The 20,906-nt window shown below is 28.4% G+C and overlaps 1 protein-coding gene and 1 pseudogene across 2 annotated transcripts; both read left to right on the forward strand.

The window, feature by feature from the left end:
- Window positions 1-1,466: 1,466 nt before the first annotated feature.
- Window positions 1,467-5,305, forward strand: LOC101490418 (superoxide dismutase [Fe] 3, chloroplastic). Of its 2 annotated transcripts, none has more exons than XM_073370457.1 (9): window positions 1,467-1,494; window positions 2,257-2,366; window positions 2,905-2,982; window positions 3,356-3,547; window positions 3,702-3,873; window positions 4,272-4,345; window positions 4,426-4,452; window positions 4,548-4,571; window positions 4,647-5,305. In XM_073370457.1, the coding sequence occupies exons 1-9, from the start codon at window positions 1,482-1,484 to the stop codon at window positions 4,770-4,772; spliced, it is 816 nt and encodes a 271-aa protein (XP_073226558.1). In that variant the 5' UTR covers window positions 1,467-1,481; the 3' UTR covers window positions 4,773-5,305. The 2 variants fall into 2 exon arrangements, with proteins under 2 accessions (XP_073226558.1, XP_004506461.1); XM_004506404.4 differs by lacking the exon at window positions 1,467-1,494 and adding an exon at window positions 1,707-1,900.
- A 2,408-nt stretch (window positions 5,306-7,713) lies between these two features.
- Window positions 7,714-11,992, forward strand: LOC101496130 (neutral ceramidase 2-like; annotated as a pseudogene).
- The last annotated feature ends 8,914 nt before the right edge of the window (window positions 11,993-20,906 follow it).

Genomic DNA, 20,906 nt, shown 5'->3' on the forward strand with positions numbered 1-20,906 from the left:
TGAGGTTCCTCTATTATTATCAATTTATAAAATTGGTCCCTCTATTTTATAAGTCGACAATTTCAGTTTCTCCTCAAATTTTTGAACTAAAAAATAACGATTTGACATATTTTAAATGATGTCACATACAATTCTATGATATTGAATCATCTACATACTATAGTCATTCATATGTCATTAATTAAATGAAAAATATGAAGAAAAAAAATTGAAGTTAAAAGCTAAGTTTTTACGGCGTTTTATTCCAATTTCATATGTGTTAATTATTCTACATATGTCAGGTTCTTTAAAACATCTCAAATCATCATGTTTTAGTTAAAAAATCAGAGGGAGAGATTAAAACTATCGGCTTTTAAAATAGGGTAAAATTAATCTAAAAAAGACAATTAAGCTTTAGAATTGATTCAAGGGTGTGATTACTAAAACCATCATTTTAAGCCTCCAATAAAAATAATTACTTTATTTAATAAAAAGGTCTCTAAAATTATTATTTTTACTTAGTAAAAAGGGCATATTCTAATATTTCTTGAACTAAAATTAATAAGTTTTTTATAAAATTAAATATTATTTCAATAAATATTAAATCAATAAATTATATTATCAATTGAAAAAGATGTATTATACAAAATCAATGATATTACTTTAATAAATGATTTTGTATTCTAAAGTACAAAAACATGCTTAATGTCTCTCATTAAAATTCGTTTTAAGTCTCTGAGATTGACTCTTCTAAGCCTAATTGTCCTCAAGGTGGATCAAATTCTTAGTTGGTAACTTCAACTTGTGGTAGTCCGATTTATTAAATGATTTTTTTTACAAAGATAACTCTAATGTTATATCTTCATAGAAATGTGAGTATTATGTTGTGGTATCTTGGTGGCCCCCTCCATAATCAGAAGATTACTTTTGAGGGTCTTTTTTTTTCAATACCCTCTTTTTGAAAAAAAAACACTAAAATACTCCTATTTGAAAAAAATATACCAAAATGCTTCTTTTTTTAAAAATCAAGTGGGAAGTCGCCATTTAGAACTCGGGCTTCCTTAAGGAAGTCGCCATTCCAAATGGCGACTTGTAAGTAAAGAAAAAAAAAATGGGGTATATTTTTTTCAAATGGAAGTATTTTAGTGTTTTTTTTTTCAAAAAAAGGGTATTGAAAAAAAAAAAACCTAATTTTGAAGCTAGTTATCAATTTTTCCTCAATATGGTTAAGAAATGTCATTCTAATTATATGTCACTAATGCCCCTCCTTAATGACATATCCTCCATGCTTCGAGACTCGTCTTGGACAACTACCATCGTCTGCTTTTATATCAGAAAAACAAATAAATGTGTTCACATGCTTGCCTAATATGACTTCTCTACTTTATTTAATATTACTATTGTTGGACATGTTGCTCTTTACTTACATGCTTAGTAATGTATTAAAAAAAAAAGGAAAAAAGAAAGAAAAAAAACGAATGGTTGAAGAAAGCAAAAAATAGATGGTTGAACAAGGTAACACAATTTTGATGAGAGTGAAAAGGGCAAAGGTTGTGATTGTGATAGGTTCCTTTTATAAACTTGGTTCCACAGACTTAGATGGTAGTACATGCATGAAAATATTATTGTCTTTTTATTATATGCTTTTTGCATGGACCGATCTCATCGAATCTAGTCCATCCATCTTATTCTCTGTCTATCTCACTACAGTTTCCTTCTCTCTCTCTGGAAATAACAAAAAAGAAAAACATTTATCCCTTTCTCTGATTGAGTGCAATCTCGGTACCTGAAATTTCTCAACTTCTCTAACCCCTAATTTCTCAATTTCTATAATCCCTAATTGCTCCTTTTCCGCCACGCACTTCCCTCAAACGCCCACCGTTTTCTCCTTTCCCTCTCCTTCATCGTGCGCGTTACTAAGGTAAATACCTACTTGAGGGAGTCATATTTTGAACTTCATAATCTCAACTTCTTTCTGTTCAAGTTTCTATTTTCCATAAATTTATATTGTTATTTTTATGCTTTTTATAGTTCCGAGTTGACGAACATTGTGGTTTCTGAAAATTTGTAGTTAAGTGCTTATCCTAAAAACTATTGAAGAAACTTTAAATACTTGCATCTCTATAATGCTGTTTACTTTTCTGGTTGTATTGATTAATTTTTGGGGGTGAAAATTATAAAGTTTTGGTTCATTAATAGACTTGTCAATTATGCATTAAGGAGGAGTGAAAACTCTGTTTGGGAAATAGTGAACTGATATGGTTATGTAAATGCTAGGGAATAAAGTAGCAATGGCTTTTTGCTACTTCAACCCTATTCCTACTAGCTCTCATCTCATTTCACCAGACTTATCTCGAAATTTCAAGATTCCAAAGCTTCTTCACAGGGTAAATTACTTGGACCGATATTCATTGCCTTGCTGATTAAATGCCCTTTTGAATTACTGTGATTTCTTTATCTCTTTTTTCTAATGGCATTCTTAATCGAAATGACCTTGCATTGCACTTAAGATGAATTATCATTAGTCAGATTTTCGGGTGCAGTATATGTCTTTCGATTAACTTATAAAATGTAGTTACAGACACTAGAGTAAAAAATGTTCAATTTTTCTTGAAGGCATGGGGATATATTACTGCATTAAGTGATATGGATCTTCTGCAAGAAAATGTTTGAACTATTTCTCACTCATAAAAATGCAAGAAAATGGTTGTTTGTAGACTATGTGTGTGATGTCAGTTCTCCTGTTTTCTTGTATAATATTTCCATAACATGGAAAAGGTTTACTTCTATAGCACTTGGGAAAGCTTAATGAATTTCAATTACTGCCATGGATTGCTTATTTTAGATGAATTCAATTTTATGTAGTTTTTGATTCCTTATGCAATATTTAATCTCTATGTTTTTCCCTCAATTGTATTTAAGTAGAAAAAGAGGCTTGGCGTCTTGTCCAGATCTTCAAAAGTTACTGCATTTTATGGCTTGAAGACCCCTCCTTACGAACTTGTAAGTGGACCATATAGTTATACAAATCCATGTTTTTCTTTGCAGTAATTATACTGCTTTAACCTATATACTTGGATTAGTTGAGTGCAGCGCTAAGCTTATCCAAGAAATCATTGCAGTCATAGATTGCATTGTCATATTTGGCTTTATTTGAGCTAGTTAGACAGTTATTTATACCGACTTTAACCATTATAATGACCAAGAAAGAAACTATAATTGAGAAATCAACTTCAGTGATTTTAAAAGAGATGACATCACAGAAGGTAACGTTGATGACAAAGCTTACAATTACGTCAAACCTTTAACAAACTAAAAAATGTAACTTACCATCATATCTTAATTCTAACTTTATTAGGGGCTTCAATGTTCATAGGATGCATTAGAGCCGTATATGAGTAAGAGGACAATTGACAAGCACTGGGGAGAGCATCATCGGAATTTTATCGAAGGTTTGAATAAACAGCTGGAGAAGGATGATATACTTTATGGTTACACCATGGATGAACTAATCAAAGTGACTTACAACAATGGCAATCCCTTACCTGAATTCAACAATGCAGCTGAGGTACTAGAACTCACATACGGTATTTATATATAAAAGTGCATAACAGCTTCAGAGTCATCATCAACTTCAAAAGATCAAATCTAGTAAGCTGACGAACTAGAATTCACATAAGGTATGTGACCTAATTATTTTTTGCTCTTCTGCTTCTGCACAGGTTTGGAATCATGACTTCTTCTGGGAATCCATGCAACCAGGAGGGGGTGATATTCCCGTACTAGGTCTACTTCAACAGATTGAAAAGGATTTTGGATCCTTTACGAATTTCAAAGAGAAGTTTATAGAAGCTGCACTCACATTGTTTGGTTCTGGCTGGGTTTGGCTGGTTTGTAAGTCCTTTCCTAATTGATTTCCTCCTCTCCCCAGTCTTGCCAATATAATGTTTTACTTTATTCAAATTCCATATTATTTTCTTAATATGCCATAAAATCATTGGATTTCTCTTAAAACAAACATATATCTAAAATAAATGTAAGATTTTAAAAATAAGAACCTTGATCTTGTTTTTCTGGATTGTTAATTCTCATTGAGAATATTTACATATTTTACTTTTTAGGCTGTAACTAGTCTTTTGTCATTCGCTGGCTTAGTTCTAGCATAACCGCATTCCTAATTGATGCGTAGCACTATGTTAATGTAGATTATCTTAAACGAAACCTTGTTGTTTGATATTTTGCTTTGATATTGCGGGTGATTGACTGTTGTAAACATTCTTTGGTTGTTTTAGTGAAGAGAGAAGAAAAACAATTAGCCATTGTTAAAACTTCAAATGCCATATGCCCTATTGTGTGGGATGATATAGTAAGTTAATTTCTCCTTCCGTTTATGAAATTTGTCTGATTTAATATTGGAAATAGAGTTGATAATCGTTTCTTGTGCAGCCAATTATCAATTTGGATTTGTGGGAGGTATGGTTAGCTCTCTCTCTAAATGGATGCACATTAAAATTACCTAGCAACAACTTTTATGTTAGTCATCACTGACATTTTTTACTTCATTGCAGCATGCATACTATCTGGATTACAAGGTATGTAACCATCATACATTGTCACTTATTTTCTACAAAAATTAACATAACAATCCTTGTGCAACTTTTGAACAGAATGACAGAGCAAAGTATGTGAAAGTCTTTATGGACCACCTTGTGTCTTGGAATGCGGCAATGGAACGCTTGGCATACACAGAAGCATTTGTGAACTTGGGGGAACCTAAAATTCCTGTTGCATGAAATATTGGAATGCTGAATGATTACAAGACATTGAAGGAACGTATGGCATCTTAAGTGGAATTGGTATGGAATTCAAAGACTTACATGTCATGGGGTTTGATCATATAGCCAGAAAGAAAAGAGTGGATCAGTCATTGTTTAAGTACAACATTCATTGCGCCCTACATGCCTCATTGTGATTATCTATTTTTGCTGTGATAGTGTACGACTGAGGAAAATCTGTTATATTGAGGGATCTAGTGAAACTTAGAGTAGGAGTCAAGGATTTCAATGAATAATGAGATAGAAAAAAGAGTATGATGTTTGAGTTAGTAGTAAATTTAAAACTGAACCAGAATTCTGAATGTATGTACTTGGTTATAAGTTCTACTTCACACAAGCACACCAGAAAAGAGCATCTCAAGTTGATAAAGGGCCTATAGGCTATAACCGTAAGTTATTTATGGTATAGGTGAGACTGTTTTAAAAACCAGATTGAACTCGCCATTCAATCAATTATGACAATTAAATCATTGGAGTTCTTGTCAATTCAATCTCTGTTCCGATGTTAATACAATGTTAATACATACATTATGACAAAAATGCAATTATGGCTGTGGCTGCAATTGCTTTGAACTGAAGGATTTCAATCTTATATTTGCCCTTCTCGTCATAACCAGGCCAAAATTAATGAAATCTCTGACTATGTGAATGTTAGTTGTAGACTTTGCAATATCAAGATTCAAGTAATAGCACTTTTCATGTGACAAACTCTGTTACGCGTCTAATTATATTTATATATTTGATATTAAAGTGAGTTTGCTAGAATTAAGATGAACCATAGTAATATCAAACATTGTAAATAATACATTTTTGAAGTATTCTTTCTATTTTATCATGTGTGTTACTTTAACAAAAAAAATATTTGTTTTGAAGTAAATGACATTTTGAATTTTTATTGTAACTTTAACTATTTTCTTTCAACTGTATCTTCTAATTATTACTCTATGCATTACTTACAAGGCAGCAATTTTATATTTTTAGTAAAATTATTTTATTATTTTTGATAGTAAAAAATCAACCAACAGTTAACCAGAAATATTTTGTAAAATAAATTTTTTTTTAATAATTGTATTTTTTTATATGTGTACAAAAATCTTCAATTGATAATCATTTTGAAAAGGAGGAAGTATTATAAGAATCCTTTAATTACGCTCATATTAATTTTGTCTAACTATTTTTCGTTGTTAGTAAAACAAAATCCCTTCTTGATATTCTGGGAAAATTTTTTTTGATTTTTATGCTAAAGTTTTTATTGTTGTTATTGGTAAAAGAAATTGATTTTTAGTAAATGACTTTATGATAATGGATAATTTTTAAATAGATATTTGTTATTATTATTATTATTATTATTATTATTATTATTATTATTATTATTATTATTATTATTATTGTGTAGGAAAATCTTTTTTAGTTTAAAAAGTAAAATTGTGATATACAATTTATTTTCTTATAAGTGATCTTGATTTTCTTATGATATTGATATAAAAACCTATTTTGATTAGAGAAAATATTTATCTATGTCAAATTAATTTTCATCCACTAAAAGTCGTTATAAAGACTAGATTGTGTTTCAATCAATAGTAGTTATTGGCTACAAACTCAATTTTTATTTGGTTAAAATTTTATATTGTGATAGTTTGAGTGTTGAAGAATTTTTTTAGAAACCTTATTGATGTTAATTATAATTATTTTCTATAAATGTTTTGAAAATTGTTGTTATAGTTATTTCTTTTAAAAGATTAAAATTATGATTTTTTATGATACAATTGTGTGGAAGTTGTGTTGATTTATAAAATAATAATAATAATAATAATAATAATAATTATAATTATAATTATAATTATAATTATAATTATAATTATAATTATAATTATAATTATAATTATAATTATAATTATAATTATAATTATAATTATAATTATAATTATAATTATAATTATAATTATAATTATAATTATAATTATAATTATAATTATAATTATAATTATAATAATAATAATGTGATTGTTTTAAAAGAATATGTCTAAATTTTAAACTAAACTCAAACTTTATTTGAGTAGGAGTTAGTAGTTGAAAGACAATTAAATACTAAGTTAATTATTACTTATATGAAGGTGTGAAACAAATTGAACAAGAGATGTGACGCATAATTTTAGAAACAACTTTGTTAATGGTAAGGGTATCGCTCCATTCGCTTGAATTATATGTGATATAAATGCATTGTGATTTTAACTGTTAAATGAAGTGTATGATTTATTTATATTTTTACTATAACAACTATATATGCATGTTTATTTGCTCTGTGTTTGTTATTTGGAGATGACCCTTACATATGACAGAACGTCACATGTCGTGTTACTTGAGCGAATAATATCGCGGACCAACCTAGTAGGAGAAATATGAGGAAGCACGATAACATGTAGTTGGAAACTTCGAGATACTTTTGTATTGGTGTGGTGTTAGACTTGTTGGGAGAGTTTTCCACAAGCGTCCAAAGTTATGACCAACTATGATTTATTTTCGGGTAGTAAATCACCAAGAGTTTTGTTTTAGGAGTTTCTTTTGTTTTACGCATTAAATTTATTTTTTGTAATTGTCAATACTTTGATTCGTTATTTTTGAAAATAAAATTGAAAAAGTTATTAATTGGTTTGAAATTAATGAGTGTTTAAGATAAATCTTGTAAAAAAAAAAAACCAATTTGTATTAGAATTTCGTTAGTTAATGTCTCGAAAACGCGAGATGTTACGTTATGCCAGCATGAAAACTTAGGATAAAACTAACTTAGCTCAAAATTTGTGCAAATCCAAGAAATTCTCAGCTACTAGTTATGCATATATATAAGAAGACTAACACAAGGCTAAGAGAATCACCAACATAATGGCACAAAGTTTAATTATTGCTGTTTTTGGTATGTATTTGGACTTGGATGCAAAACACACATTGGTGAGTACTTAATTGGAGTAGGTAGTTATGACATGACTGGTCCTTCTGCTGATGTAAACATGATGGGTTATGCCAACATTGAAAAGAAGAGCTAAGAGCTAGAACTTTCATTGTGGCTGAGAACCTTCAAGGTCCTAGATTTGTTTTTGTTAATCTAGATGCTGGAATGGCTTCTCAGCTTCTAACTATTAAGCTTCCTGAGAGACTTACATCAAGGTACACAAATTGAGCTAATAATGTTTCTCTCAAAAGCATATATCTAATTGTAGACTTTTTGAACTTCACTTTATACACTAACTTCAATAGAACTGAATGTTGGAAGATGCCAACTTTTTAAATAAATCTCAGTTATCTCGCAAAATTATTCTATGTAGCTGTGTGCGGATAATAGTTTGGTTTTCAAAAAAAAATTGTCATAAAATTGGCTTAAGGTGCAAGGAATCTAATTAAACCTAAAATACATATAAAAAGGTATGTTTATACAAGTGAAAAAATAGAATGATGTTTGTTGTCGTGATTAATTATTTTGAAGGTTTGAAGATTTGTATACTGAAGAAAATGTAGCAATCAGTGGGACTCATACCCATGGTGGCCCTGGTGGTTATCTGCAATATGTGGTTTACTCTGTAACTTCTCTTGGTTTTGTGAAACAATCCTTTGATGCCATCGCTAATGCCGTAGAACAAAGCATTATTCAAGCTCACAATAACCTTGAGCCTGGTTCCATTTTTATAAACACAGGTCAACATTTTCTCAGTTTTTTCTGTCAATAATGTATTAACTAGTTGTTACTTGTTAAATATTTGAGGAATGCTGGCACCTGGCAAATAGTAATACCTTCTTTGCTACTAGACACATGGCAAAACAAATCTCATGAATGTCATATATTTTTTAATACACTCTACTAGTTCTCTATTATTAGATGAATTTCATTTGAGTTCTACTCATCCAATAATAATTGAAAGGGTTAAAAAAAATACATTAGTGACATTTGTCTAAATATTTGTAAGTTGTTTATCATAGTTCAACATATATCAGGAAAAACAGCAACTAGCAAATGTTTCATAATTCATGAGGCTGTTATCCTAAAATGAAAAAGGGAAGGGTGTCATAGGATCAAAAAAATCTTATGTGAGTATAATGTCTATCAACATAGCCAATAAAAAAACCAAGTTAATAGTATTAGATCAAGTTTTATAAGGACTTTATTGGCTTTTTTATTATTTTAGTGCATATCGAATTATTAATTAGTTGTGTAAATATGTATTGTACTTGTGTAAGAATTCACAATTGAGGAATTCTTTCTTGCTTTAGGAGATGTGAAGGAAGCAAGTATAAACAGAAGTCCAAGTGCATATCTGCTAAACCCTGCAGAGGAGAGAGCAAAGTATCCCACCAATGTTGACACACAGATGACCCTTTTGAAGTTTGTGGATGGTGCAAGTGGCAAAAGTACAGGATCATTCAGCTGGTTTGCGACGCACGGAACCTCCATGAGCAGAGACAACAAGCTTATCAGTGGAGATGACAAGGGTGTTGCTGCTAGACTCTGAAGTTTGGTTTACTTCTCAAATTAATTCCTCTTCAAACACCAATTCCACAGAACCAGGTATGATAAAAATCAAATCAATACTACTTTTGCTAAAGATAACAAGAATTGAATTTCCAAAATTTCACCTCAATGCTTGTTATGGAGATATTGATCTAGAATTGTATATTATATGAACAGATATAGGTGAACTAGTGAAGAAAGTGCGATCAATTAAAGCCACGGGAGGAAAGGAGTGCAGCCAAAAAACAAGCCAAGCATCTAAGGTGAGAAAAAATGATGGATCCCTATTTGTTGGAGCATTTTTCCAATCAAATGTTGGAGATGTGTCACCAAATGTATTAGGAGCATTCTGCACCGACAGTGGAAAACCGTGCGATTTCAACCATTCTTCATGCAATGGCAATGACCAACTTTGTGTGGGAAGGGGACCAGGGTAAGGAGTCTCTCTAACCAATTAAGAGATGCATGCTTATTTTGCTAATGCTTCTAGAAAAAGCTATGCAAGTGATGTGCTTAGAAGTTATAATTTTGCATGGAACAGGCACCCAAATGAAATAGTAAGTACAAAGATCATAGGAGAAAGGCAATTCAAAAGTGCCGTGGAACTGTTTGGGTCAGCTCCAGAAGAACTTACAGGGAAGATCGACTATCGCCATGTCTACCTGAACTTTACGGACATTGAAGTTGAATTGGACAGTAACAAGGTGGTTAAAACATGTCCTGCAGCTCTTGGTCCTGCTTTTGCAGCAGGCACTACAGATGGACAGGTGTTTTTGGGTTTCAACAAGGTGACACAGAAGTAAGTGTCCCTATAGTCACATGCATTTATATGCTTTTTAGTTTCAAGATTAACACTAATTGCTGAAGTGAAGTATCAACAAAGAAAAAAGTGGAAGAAGCTAAACAACAAAGTTCACCAACTTTTTTTCTTCATGTCTAACTACTAACTAAGATTCATTTGTGCAGATTAGTCCGTTTTGGAAGAGTGTAACAGATTTTCTGAAAGAACCAAGTCAATATCAAGTGGACTGCCAAAATCCAAAGCCAGTGTTGTTGAGCAGTGGAGAAATGTTTGATCCTTATCCTTGGGCGGTAAGTCGACAGTTAAGTAATTATCAGTTATTTCTATAAACAAAGTTAATAACTTGCAGAACAATGTACTGATAAAAGTAGTATCTTTTTTCTTCCTTGATTTGTATAGCCAGAAATTCTTCCAATCCAACTTCTGAGATTTGGAAAACTGATAATTCTTTCTGTACCAGAAGGTTTGTATTCTTATCACTGCCAAATCTTCAATCAAATTTCGGAAAAACACTATTTTATATCAAATATGGATTCCAGCGTGATTTGTTCCATTGTTAAATAGATAATGTAAGAAAAAACACATGCTCTAATCTAATCCTTTGAATTTTACAGAGTTCACAACAATGGCTGGTAGAAGACTAAGGGAGGCAGTGAAGGAGACATTAATATCCAACAGCGATGGAGAATTTGATAATGCAACACACGTCGTTATCGCTGGACTGACAAATACTTACTCACAATACATTGCAACTTTTGAAGAATATCATCAGCAGGCGGTATGAGGTAAGATCAAACAGAAGAGGATACCGAGTTACTATTAAGTATAAGCCTAGTGCATATCCATATTTGACAGAAGCAATTGGTGTTGTTGAAGATCTATTCTTAAATTAATATAGTACAATGTCTAATTAATTAAAGCTTTCAGATTAACTTAATTTCTTCGTTTCCCTTTACTTTACCATTCTTATACTATGCATAAGGAAGCAGCACATGCTACCCTAGCTTTCAGGTTTTATCTTTTTTTTGTCTTTAACCCTCCGATTCTCATAGAAAAGAAGCTCTGGTAATCTAGAGTTCGTCTAAGATAAGTAAAGTCTGAACTATTGCTAATTTGTAATATGAAATGTGCAGGCTGCATCTAAACTGTATGGTCCTCAATTCAAGAAACTAGCACAACAATGGCTAAAGGTGATAAAATAAATGGAAATGGTCCTTCCCCACCAGATCTTTTATCTGTACAAAAGAGCTTCTTACTTGGTCCCTTTGGAGACTCAACTCCACATGGCATCAAATTCGGCGACACGAAAGAAGATATAGCCTTTCCAGAAAGCGGCTATTTTAGAAAGGGAGATAGACCAAGTGCTACATTCTGGAGTGCCAATCCAAGATATGATCTTCCAACAGAAGGCACATTTGCTGCAGTGGAAAGGCTTCAAGGTGAAAGATGGATTTCTGTTCATGACGATGAGGACTTAAGCTTGTTATTCTCGTGGAAAGTGGACAATAGTTCCTTGCATGGTTTAGCTCTCATAGAATGGGAAATACCAAAAGATGCTATTTCTGGAGTATACAGACTAAAACACTTTGGAGCATCAAAGATCACCACTGTCTCCTCTATTAATTACTTTACTGGTGCTTCAAGTGCATTTGCAGGGCAATAGAATAGCTTGACTGATTTATTAGACGTTTTAATACAATACAAAAGAAAACAGCACTGTCCAATGTTTTGATTGTTGCATAACATGATTCAAGGACTAGGATCCATAAGAACAAACTCATTCCAAATCACACATCGAAGACATTGTCCATTGCTCAATAAATCAAAAGCTTTATTGATGTCCTTAAACTCCACCTCATGAGTCACAAATTTATCCAACTGCAGTTAATAAACAGGGAAAAACTTAACACACTGCAAATGTCTCAAATGATTTTATCTTTCAATTTTTGTCGCTACGTGTTTCATTTTATTACTCCTCCTTTACTAATATTAAGTATAACATCATATATAACAAATCACAGTAAACATAGTCCAAAATAAACAAAAAGAAACTGCATAAGCAGAATGGGAACTTAGGCTCAACTTAGCTTCTGGCTTATCCACTCCTAAAACAATTGTTTTTCCCCCAACCCTGAAGCTAAAATCATGATCAGCTTAATTTCCCCTTACTCATTTCAACAACTATTTATTTGTAGAACTTGTATTATTGCCAATCTCCAACTTGGAAGTTAAATACAATTTATTTAAATATTATATTTTGTTATAATCTTTTTTTATTTAGATAAAATATAAATAAATTTACGACATATTCGAATATGAAATATAATATTCAAATTAATCAATTATTGTTATAGATTTTACACATATTTCATCATAGTATTTAATATCAATCGATAAATATTTCTAAAAAATTAATATTAAATATTATATATCTAGTTTAAATTTCTTTACATTTAAAGCTATTAAACACTTTTTTTAGTATATTATTTGAAAACAATAAGTACTCTAAAAATAAACAAATGAAGTACTACTATTAAAAAATTGTAGTAGTTTAGTAAACTAAAATGTGGCGAATGATGTGATTGAAATTTTATGGTTTTTAAGACATTAAGTATTAAATATATTTTTATTCAATTAAATTATTATTATTGTTACTTATGTTTCTCCCATAAAATAAAAAACAAGTTACTATTTATGTATAACCCGCCAATCCAACCTGATCGAATAAGATCGGGTAAAATAAAAAAAAATACGGATTTAGAACTCAACTCAATCCGATCGGTTCGGATATCAGCTTTTGTCAAATTTGGTCTAACCCAACCCGTGTACACCCTTATTTTTAGTCATCTTATTTCTATAATTGGTTTTTTTGGTCTCATACTATTACTAATTCTTTGGACTTTTTTTAGTCTCCCATTATTTTAATTATTTTTAATGATATGCCACTCTCATTAACTTATTTAGAGCACCAAAAAATCGATTTTAAAAATTAGGGAACTAAAAGTTAATTTTATGCAAAATAGGGGACCAAAAGTATAATTAAGCTTAAAACTTTTTTAATACGATATCTTTTTCACATGCATATTAAAATTTAATAAAAGTTTTTTTAATCATTCAAATAAAAATATTCCTTAATAAAAGTTTAAATTTTAATTTAATCATATCTATCACAATAAAATTTAATAGATAACTTTTTGTTTTTGCAAAAAAAAATTAATAGATAATTCATTTCAAAATAAAAATAAATTTCAAATTATAAAATAGAAAGGAAAATATATGCACATAATTTTTATATGGTTATCAAACATGAAATTTGAACCAAATCATTATATTTTATTTTATATTATATTATATTAATAATATTATCTTAAAATAAATTAGTTTCTTGTGTACCTATTCATAAATAAATTAGATTCGTTTAGGCACAATGCTAGCTATACTTTAGATCTATAATAATACACATGTGTTTCCTTTATTATTTTGACTCGCATCTCATGTAATCATGTTAAAAATCACTTTCAGGATGATTGATTTTGGTGGAGGCACAATTGTTTACCCGCACAACAATGATTGTGTATTTTGTTGGCACAACTTATTAATGGTATTAGGATTTATATTAAGATTTATATTTCTTATATTTTATCTATAGGTAATATGATTTTTATATTTATATATTAAAAAGTGTCTCTCGAACACGATATATAGCATATCGCAAGCATGCGAATAAATTTATATATAATTCATCCACCACTCTTGAATTCCAACAAACTATTTGTCCAATATGTTTGAAGGATTTTCAAAATAATAAAAAGTTTCACAAACTATCATGTGAATATACATTTAATGCGATGTGTATATTAAAACATATATTTGAACATGATACTTGTCATGTATGTAAAGCAAATATTTTAAGTTAGATTTTAGTAAATATAATTTTATTAAATAAATATCAGTTCATATTTTCTAAATCAATTTATGATGGACTTAATGTTTGAAAAAAAAAAAAAGCAAATGACATGTGAGATTAGTCTCATTTGGTTGGAATCTTTTGTGCTATACAACAACAATTTTTGCATATTAATAGCGCTTAATTATTTGTCAATAGACCCTAATTTTTATTCTTGAAAGTGTTGTCAATTACATTATGTTGGATTTTATAAAATTAATTAAAAAACAATGCACTTTAAATAAGTTAAATTATTATTATGACTTTACCGTTATTTAGGTTTTTACTTTTACTTTTTGAAGAAAAAAAAATTACACAGTATTTAAAAGTTAAAGTTAATCATTCACGTAAGAATATCAATTTTATCTATATATTTTGCAGCAACTATTTTTTATCAATCAAACGTGTATTGGAATGTCACACTTCTTAGGGATCATCATTTTTTATGGACAATATAGAACATTATCTCTTCAATGTTTCTTTATATGGTGACACGTAGAGTTGTCAAATGGGTCATCCCATTCAGGACCTGCGTTAACCTAAAGAATTCGTGCGTACACATGAATGGCCTAGTTTGATCCGGCCCAATTTGTTAAGGGGTTGTGTTTTATCAAGACATGCACATCTATTATGAGCTATATTTACGGGCGAATGGCCTGATCTAACTCATTTTTTTTTTTTTACATTTTTTATTTTAATTAATAAAAATTAAAACAAAAAATATCTTCAATCATAGTAGATACAATAAAATAAAATTATAATACATAACACTACATAGAATCAAACCGCGTTGAGTATTAAGAGCAAAAGGATGGAGTCAAAATCAATATTGGTCTTGGTTGGCAGACAACAATCACAAACGAAGCTAAACTGACAAATGTGTTGGACTGACGATTCTAGTCTTGGTTGAAAACACGACACCAATGTTACGATGTTCTTGACTTTTAGCAAAGTATTTTAGTAAGTTAAGTTTTCTTTCTTTCTTTCTTTTATTTATTTATTTATTTTAATTATGGTCGACCTATTATTTTTTTAATTAGACTTTTAAATATGCTTTAAGGTCAGACAAGACTTTTAAAAAAGACCAGACTAGGTCGGACAAAAAGTCAGTAGATCAGACTCGAACCTAAAAAACTAATCTTATGTCAGACTCATGCATTTCAAAGCATGACTGCCCTGACCTATTCTCACCCCAACTTGAAGATTGTCACATGTACACGAATAATAAAGAAATAAGTAATATTTTTTATAGTATTGACTTTGAAACAATAAATTAAATAAAAATATGCATTTAATTGTCTTAAATGTATTAAATTAAATTGAAAATAACCTTTTTTTTTTCTCTCTCATTAAATCTGGAGAGTATTTCTTTCTTTTTTTTGTTGTTGCTGAATTATATAGTTGATTTTTTATGAATGAAATTTAATTTAATTTGAAAATTATTTTGCTATTTATAGTAAAAAGAAGGAAAATGTTTATTTAGGATTGATATATTTGAAAAAACTGATTGATATCATTAAATAATTTCTCTAATGCATTTTATTTTAATTAAATGATGAATGTTATAATTAATTACGATTAATCTTGATCATCCACCTAAAATTGAAATATTAAAAATAGTCTTTATGTCTCTCTCTTCGTAATGTATATAAAGAGTAATTTTGTGGTTAATTATTCCGTTTAATTTTTTAATTTATAATGAACGTATTAATTTTTTTTTTAAATATAAACAAATATTGATGGTTAGATTATAGAAACGCACACGCACGCATACATAGAGAGTACATACGTACTCATCTTCAAAAGTATTATTGAAAGTTAACATCATGACGTTAATTCTCTTTCTAGTTATAATCTTGTGTGCAGTATGTTGCAACATTGGTGCAAGTAGCAAAACTTTATTAGGTGAGCAATATCATTCTACTCTATCAAATAGCATCATGGTTAGCAAAATGTTCCCCTTCCCTTCTTTGTACTCAATTAACAACTAAGTTAGCAAAGTAATCAGTAATTGTTTTATTCAAAATGTAAAATAAAAAGCTAATCGCAATTGAAAAAAACAAATGACATGTGATTAGTTACGCTTTGTTAGAATCTTTCGTGTTATATAACATCAATTTTTGCATACTTGTCGCGCTTAATTATCTCCAATGAACCTTAATATTTACTCTTGAATGAATTGTTAATTACATTATGTTCGATTATTTTATAGGTCGAGTTAATAATAATAATAAAAAAAAAAAAATCACTCTACGTGTCACCATACAAAGAAACATGGAAGATACAATGTTGTATATTGCCCATGAAGAATGATGATCTCTAAGAACTCTGACATATCAGTATAAGATTGATTGATTAAAAAAACTTATTATAAACATACAGATAAATTGGTACTCTTATGTGAGGGCTTAATTTGATAAATTTTGCTTGTTTGTTCACTTTATATATATATATATATATATATATATATATATATATAAAAAAATATTAGATCATGAAATAATACTAGTTTACTATTCTCGAAAACGAATATTGAATAAGGAGAGGTTAACTTTAATTCTTAAATATTTTGTAATAATTTAACTTATTTAGAGTGAATTGTTTTTTTCTATTAATTCTATAAAATAATAGAATATAATGTAATTAACCATTCTTTCAAGAGTAAAAATTAAGGTTCATTGAGAGATAATTAAGTACGACTAGTATGCAAAAATTGATGATATGTAGCACGAAAGATTCTAACAAAGCGTGACTAATCATATGCCATTTATTTTTTTCAATTGTGATTACTTTTTTATTTAATATTTTTTTAGTTTTTATTTTACATTTAAAATAAAATAATTACTAATTACTTTGCTAACTTAGTTGTTACTTGAGTACAAAAAAGGGAAGAGGAATATTCCTTCCTCGTGCACAAACATTAACTCCGTTAAACATTGATTTAGAAAAAAGTATATGAATACGTGATATTTATTTAATAAAATTATATATACTAAAATCTTACCTAAAATATTTGCCCTACATAAATGGCAAATATCATATTCAAATATATATTTTAATATACACATCTCATGAAATGTATGTTCACATGATAGTTTGTGAATTTTTTCATTATTTTAGAAATCCTTCAAATATATTGGACAGTTAGTTAGTTCAAATTTAAGAGTGGTTGATGAATTATATATGAACTTTTTCGCTTGCTTGCGGTATGCCCTACATCATGCTCAACCAACAAGACACATTTTAATATATAAATTTAAAAACCATATTAACCATAGACAAAATATAAGAACTAGAGATCCCAATATAAATTCTAATACCATTAATAAGTCGTACCAATTGAACTCGTATTTATTCGGTTAAACAACTACCTCTCCACCAAAATCATTCATCCTAAAAAGTGATTTTTAACATAATAATGTGAGATCTAAAGTATAGCTAGCATAGCATGGTCATAAATCTATTATGCCTAATTGAATCTAATTTATTTATGAACACGTACACAAGAATCTAATTTATTTTAAGATAATATTATTGATATAATGTAAAATATAATATAATGGTTTTGTTCGAATTTTAGATATCTGATAACCATATAAAAATTATGCACATATATTTGCCTTTTTTATTTTATAATTTGAAATTATTTTAATTTTAAAATGAATTATCTATTTCTTTTTGTCAAAAAAAATATCTATTGAATTTTCATGTGATACATTTGATTAAATCAAAATTTTATTGAGGAATATCAAATAGATATTTTATTGGAATGATTAAAGAAACTTCTATTAAATTTTAATATGCATGTAAAAAAATTGTTTTATTAAAAAAAATAGATAAATACACTATTAATCTCTTATGTTGCATGAAATTAATTTTTGGTCCCCTCATTTCTAAATTTGATTTATTAGTGCATTAAATAAATTAATGAGAGTGCCTTATATTAGCAAGACTTTAAAAGTATGATTTTTGTAATAAAAATAAAAACTGTTTGACACTAAATTTCTTGTATCTAGCTACTATGCTTTGACAAAATCAGTTTTACAAAACTAACTTCATTGAAACACAAACACAATTAAAAGTATCTTGTTGTTAGTTTCAATGAATTTTTAATCGGAACCAATTGATTACAAGAATAATTTGAGGAACTATACGCAATCAGTGTTTTTAATAAAACAATAATTTGAACCGTTAATTCAAATCAATCATAATTTAGAGATTATATTATAATTAAGTGTACCAGAACCGTTGATTTAAATTTGTTAACGAGGCATTGTTTGTTAGAGGCAGTAGAGAAGAGATCAAAACTATCAGATTGTTATTTCTTCTTATTTTATTTTTTTTATCTCCACTATTTTTGATTATGTGTGATTCTCATTAATAACATGACATTTATATTAATTAATTTAAATAAAATATATAAAATTAATTAATTTTATTTAACTTTTTTGAATATTTTAAAATATCTATTTAAAGTATTTATAATGTTATTTATTTTATTTTTGATATTTAAATTTATTAAATTTGTAGTATTATTTAATATTTATACATTGAAATATTAAAATTAAATTAAAATTATTTTATTTATACATTAAAATATTTAAAACTAAAAATATTTAAATAAAATATTTAAGATTTATTTTTTTATCCAACAGTAATTAAAATTATAAAATATTTAGATAGAAATATTTAAAATTTTATTTTTAATATAGAAATAAAATAAATAAATAAATTATATTTTTTATTTAGATAATGTTTTTATGTCATTATATTGAAGATGATAATTAATTTTATGGGTTTTGTTTAAAAATTTTGATGAATTTTTTGAATTTTTGTAAAAACAAAAATAATATTGTTGACATTTAAAACATAAAAGATCAAATTGTCACTTAATGTTAAAAGAAATGACCAAATCAAAAAAAAAAAAAATATATAACACTGAAACATTAACTGAAATTAAATTAAGGAGCGGTAGATTATTTAACCTTGAACGTTCACACTCACTTTTGGAGCTTACATGTTCTTTTAATTTCATTATGCTAATAATGCTTGAATGTAAATTAAAATATTATTACCTTTTCAATTATTTGAAGATTGTCATACACCGCATCAAGAAGAAATGAAGTAGACTCCCTTAAGTGTTCTTCTCATGAATGGTGATTCTAGGATTTGCGAACATAAAAAATTATATCATTTTGTTTTAATTTCTAAACATTAAACTTCATATCTTATTCTCTCCTCTTACAATCAAATAAAAAAAGGTAACTTACATTATTTATAAATTGTCAAGTGAACTTACTGAAAGCCGGATGCGTTCCTCCCTTTTCGTTTTTGGCTTAAAACATATTTATTTGAAAAGTATGCTTTTTTTATGGCAACAGAGTGCTTTAAACAATTATTTTTATTCATAATTTTGACTCATAAATATTTTTAACTAATGTAATATGAAATTTATCTTCTATTTCTGCCTTTAAAATATCTTTATTTATAGAGAAATTTATATCAATTGGTGAAAGAAAACAACTCTTAAAAAATATTATAACATTTGGTAGATGTATTGATTCGATTGCTAATAGATGCATTAAACACAAACATTGCAATCACTTGATCAAGTGATATATTAAGTTATTTAATTTTGCTACATTAATATAGCTATTAGAGAATTCCAAATATATTTTGGAAATTCCACTCACAACCCCCAACCATTTTCAAAATATATCTAAATCCGTTATTCTAGAAATCTGATTGTTTCAGATAAATGGCAATGTTTTTCGTCCAATAAGTACACTAGTTTCAACGGATTAAGATTTTAGATACTTTTGGTCTTCAATAAGTTTGTCCAACAAGTGCATAAGTATCAATGGATTATAATTTTAGGTCATTTTGGTCTTTAATAAGTTTATTATAATCTATTTTGGTTCTCAGACATTGTAGTTCGTCCAATAAGTGTACTAGTTTCAATGGATTAAGATTTTAGGTTATTTTAGTCTTTATTAGTTTTATTCTTTTGCATTTTGGTACTTAGGCAATGTACTTCATCTAATAAGTGGATAAGTCTCAATGGATTAAGAATTTAGGTCATTTTGGTCATAATTAGTATTATTCTAATTCATTTTGGTGCTTAGACAACGTAGTTCATCCAATAAGTGCACTAGTTTCAACGGATAAGGATTTTAGGTAATTTTGGTCTTTAATAGGTTTATTTTGAGACATTTTGGTTCTTAGGCAATGTAGTTTGTCCAATAAGTTCATAAGTATCAATGGATTATAATTGTAGGTAATTTTTTTCTATAGTAGGTTTACTCTAATCTATTTTGGTTCCTAGGCATTGCAGTTCATCCAATAAGCTCATAAGTCTCAATGGATTAAGATTTTAGGTCGTTTTGGTCTTTCTTAGTTTTACTCTTGCCAATCTTAGTGTTTAGGCAATGTAGTTTGTTTAATAAGTGCATAAGTCATAATGGATTAATATTTTACGAGATTTTGGTTTTTACCAGGTTTATTCTAGTTAATTTGTGTTCTTAGGCAATGTTGTTTCTCCAATAAGTTCATAACTCTCAATGGATTAAGATTTTAAGTCACTTTGGTCTTTATTAGTTTTATTCTAGTTCTTTTTTGTTATTAGGCAATGAAGTTCGTCCAATAAATGCATATGTCTCAATGGATAAAGATTTTTTGTCATTTTGATATTTATTAATATTATTCTAATCTATTTTGGTTCTTAGGCATTGTAGTTCGTCAAATAAGTGCATATGTCTCAATGGATAAAGATTTTAGGTCATTTTGGTCTTTACTAGATTTATTCTAAGGCATTTTGTTTCTTAGACAATGTAACTCGTCCAATAA

Source organism: Cicer arietinum, chromosome 6, assembly GCF_000331145.2.
Source record: "Cicer arietinum cultivar CDC Frontier isolate Library 1 chromosome 6, Cicar.CDCFrontier_v2.0, whole genome shotgun sequence".
Taxonomy (NCBI): domain Eukaryota; kingdom Viridiplantae; phylum Streptophyta; class Magnoliopsida; order Fabales; family Fabaceae; genus Cicer; species Cicer arietinum.

Coding starts and splice junctions, on each gene's coding strand:
- LOC101490418 (XM_073370457.1), top strand. Junction 3,874..4,271: donor TGGCTGGGTTTGGCTGGTTT/GTAAGTCCTTTC, acceptor TGGTTGTTTTAG/TGAAGAGAGAAGAAAAACAA. Junction 4,346..4,425: donor CTATTGTGTGGGATGATATA/GTAAGTTAATTT, acceptor TTTCTTGTGCAG/CCAATTATCAATTTGGATTT.